This window comes from Penaeus vannamei, chromosome 36, assembly GCF_042767895.1.
Source record: "Penaeus vannamei isolate JL-2024 chromosome 36, ASM4276789v1, whole genome shotgun sequence".
In the NCBI taxonomy this organism is placed as follows: Eukaryota; Metazoa; Arthropoda; class Malacostraca; order Decapoda; family Penaeidae; genus Penaeus; species Penaeus vannamei.
In genome coordinates this window covers 26224446-26226278 of record NC_091584.1, presented here as the reverse complement: position 1 = coordinate 26226278, position 1833 = coordinate 26224446, and the positions used below count along the sequence as shown (strand labels likewise).

At 40.9% G+C, this 1833-nt stretch overlaps 1 protein-coding gene across 1 annotated transcript; it reads left to right on the top strand.

Moving 5' to 3' along the window:
- Window positions 1-277: 277 nt before the first annotated feature.
- On the top strand, window positions 278-667 carry LOC138859507 (uncharacterized). The gene has a single exon (XM_070114936.1). The coding sequence runs from the start codon at window positions 278-280 to the stop codon at window positions 665-667; it is 390 nt and encodes a 129-aa protein (XP_069971037.1).
- The last annotated feature ends 1166 nt before the right edge of the window (window positions 668-1833 follow it).

Here is a 1833-nt window from a genome sequence, read left to right as displayed (position 1 = left end):
AAAAAGAGGAAGTAAGACGTAGTAGATACGTAGAGGGGAAAGGAGGGAGATAGAGAGAAAGAGGAAGGGAAGTAAGTAGCTAGGAGAAAAAAATAAGGATAACAATAGTAATAGTAGTAATAACAATAATAACAATAAAACATTTAATAACAGCATTAACAATAATCATCATTATGATCAACATAATAATAACAATAACAACAATAATAATCATGACAATACTACTCCTACTAATAATAATAACAATAATAACAACAACATCCCCATCCCATACCCCATGCCTCATGCCCAATCCCATACCCCATGCCCCATCCCCACGCTCACCATTCCCCCATCCCATGCCACTTGCCCTATCCCATGCCCCACGCCTCATCTCATACCCCATGCCCTATCCCATGCCCTAATGCCTCATCTCATACCCCATGCCCCATCCCATGCCCTACGCCTCATCTCATACCCCATGCCCCATCCCATGCCCCATCCCATACCCCATACCCCATCCCATGCCCCACCCCCACGCCCAACCCCCATCCCATGCTCCCACCCCCCCATCCCATGCCCCACGCCCCATATCCCCATGCCCCATCCCATCCCCCATCCCATACCCCATACCCCCTCCCATACCCCATACCCCAAGCCCCACGCCCCATACCCCCCCCCCTTCTAGACAGCATAAGAAGGCCCCTCATTCAGCGCTTGCAGGGCCCAAAATACACGCCGCCCAACTTTTTCTCTGCTGTGCTCCCCTTCAAGTCCTGTTTGTTCACGTTTTATCCTGGTTCGTTCGTTTTTTTGTGATGTGTTTTAATTTTAGTTTGTCGTTTTTTAATTATCTTTTTTTTTTTTGGGGGGGTCCAGTCTTATTTGTGTTTTATCTTTTATTTTTTATTTTTTTTAAGTATCACGTCTATTCAAGCATATATTTTTCGGAAAAAAAGGAAACATTAAATCAATACAAGACAAAACTAACAAACAAAACAAATAAATGAAGAAAAACCAAACAACATGACAAACACACACAAATAAAAACACGCATTTTACCCACTTCCAAAAATACAAAAAAAAATCAATCACAAACACACAACAATAAACAAAATAAAACAATAAAAAAATAAAAACAAAACAAAAAAATATTCCAACTGCTGATCCAACACTTAAATCAAAATAAAACAAAAACAATTAAAAACTCAAATAAAAAATACATATTCCAACTGCTGGTACAACACTCAATTAATTTACATAACTAAGAGCCTGCGAGAGGTGATGCAATCTCACCCTGTCGAGCAACTTGCAAAGTAAATGAAGTTGCAACACTACCGACAAAATGTTATTATTGACGCTTGCAAGTTTGAGTTGGGTGATTCTCTTTCATCTTTCTTTCTTTCTCTCTCGATACAGTGATGAAATGGGGAAAGGGGAAAGAGAGAGAGAAAAAAAGAGAGAAAAGAGAGATAGAAAGAGAGAGAGAGAAGAGAGAGAGAGAGAGATAGATACATAGATAATATATAGAGAGAGAGAAAAAAAAAGAGAGAAAAGAGAGAGAGAGGGAAAGAGAAGGAGAGAAGGGGAGAGAGAGGGAAAGAGTGAGAGAGAGGGAGAGAGAGAGAGAGGAGAAAAAGAAAGAGAAATAGAAAGAGAAAAAGAAAAAGAAAGAAGAGAAAGAGAAAGAGAAAAAGAAAGAAAGAAAAAATCCACCCCAATACGAACCATTACAACATAACCTCCCCCCCAAAAAAAAAAAAAAAGGTGAAATCTGCAACACCGACCACCAACACTCTCCCCTCCCTACCCCTACCCCGTCCCCCCCCCATCCTCCCCCTCGCGTGACAAAGG

Bases quoted from the DNA above. Each gene is read 5' to 3' on its own strand.
- LOC138859507 (XM_070114936.1), top strand. From the start codon at position 278: ATGCCTCATGCCCAATCCCATACCCCATGCCCCATCCCCACGCTCACC.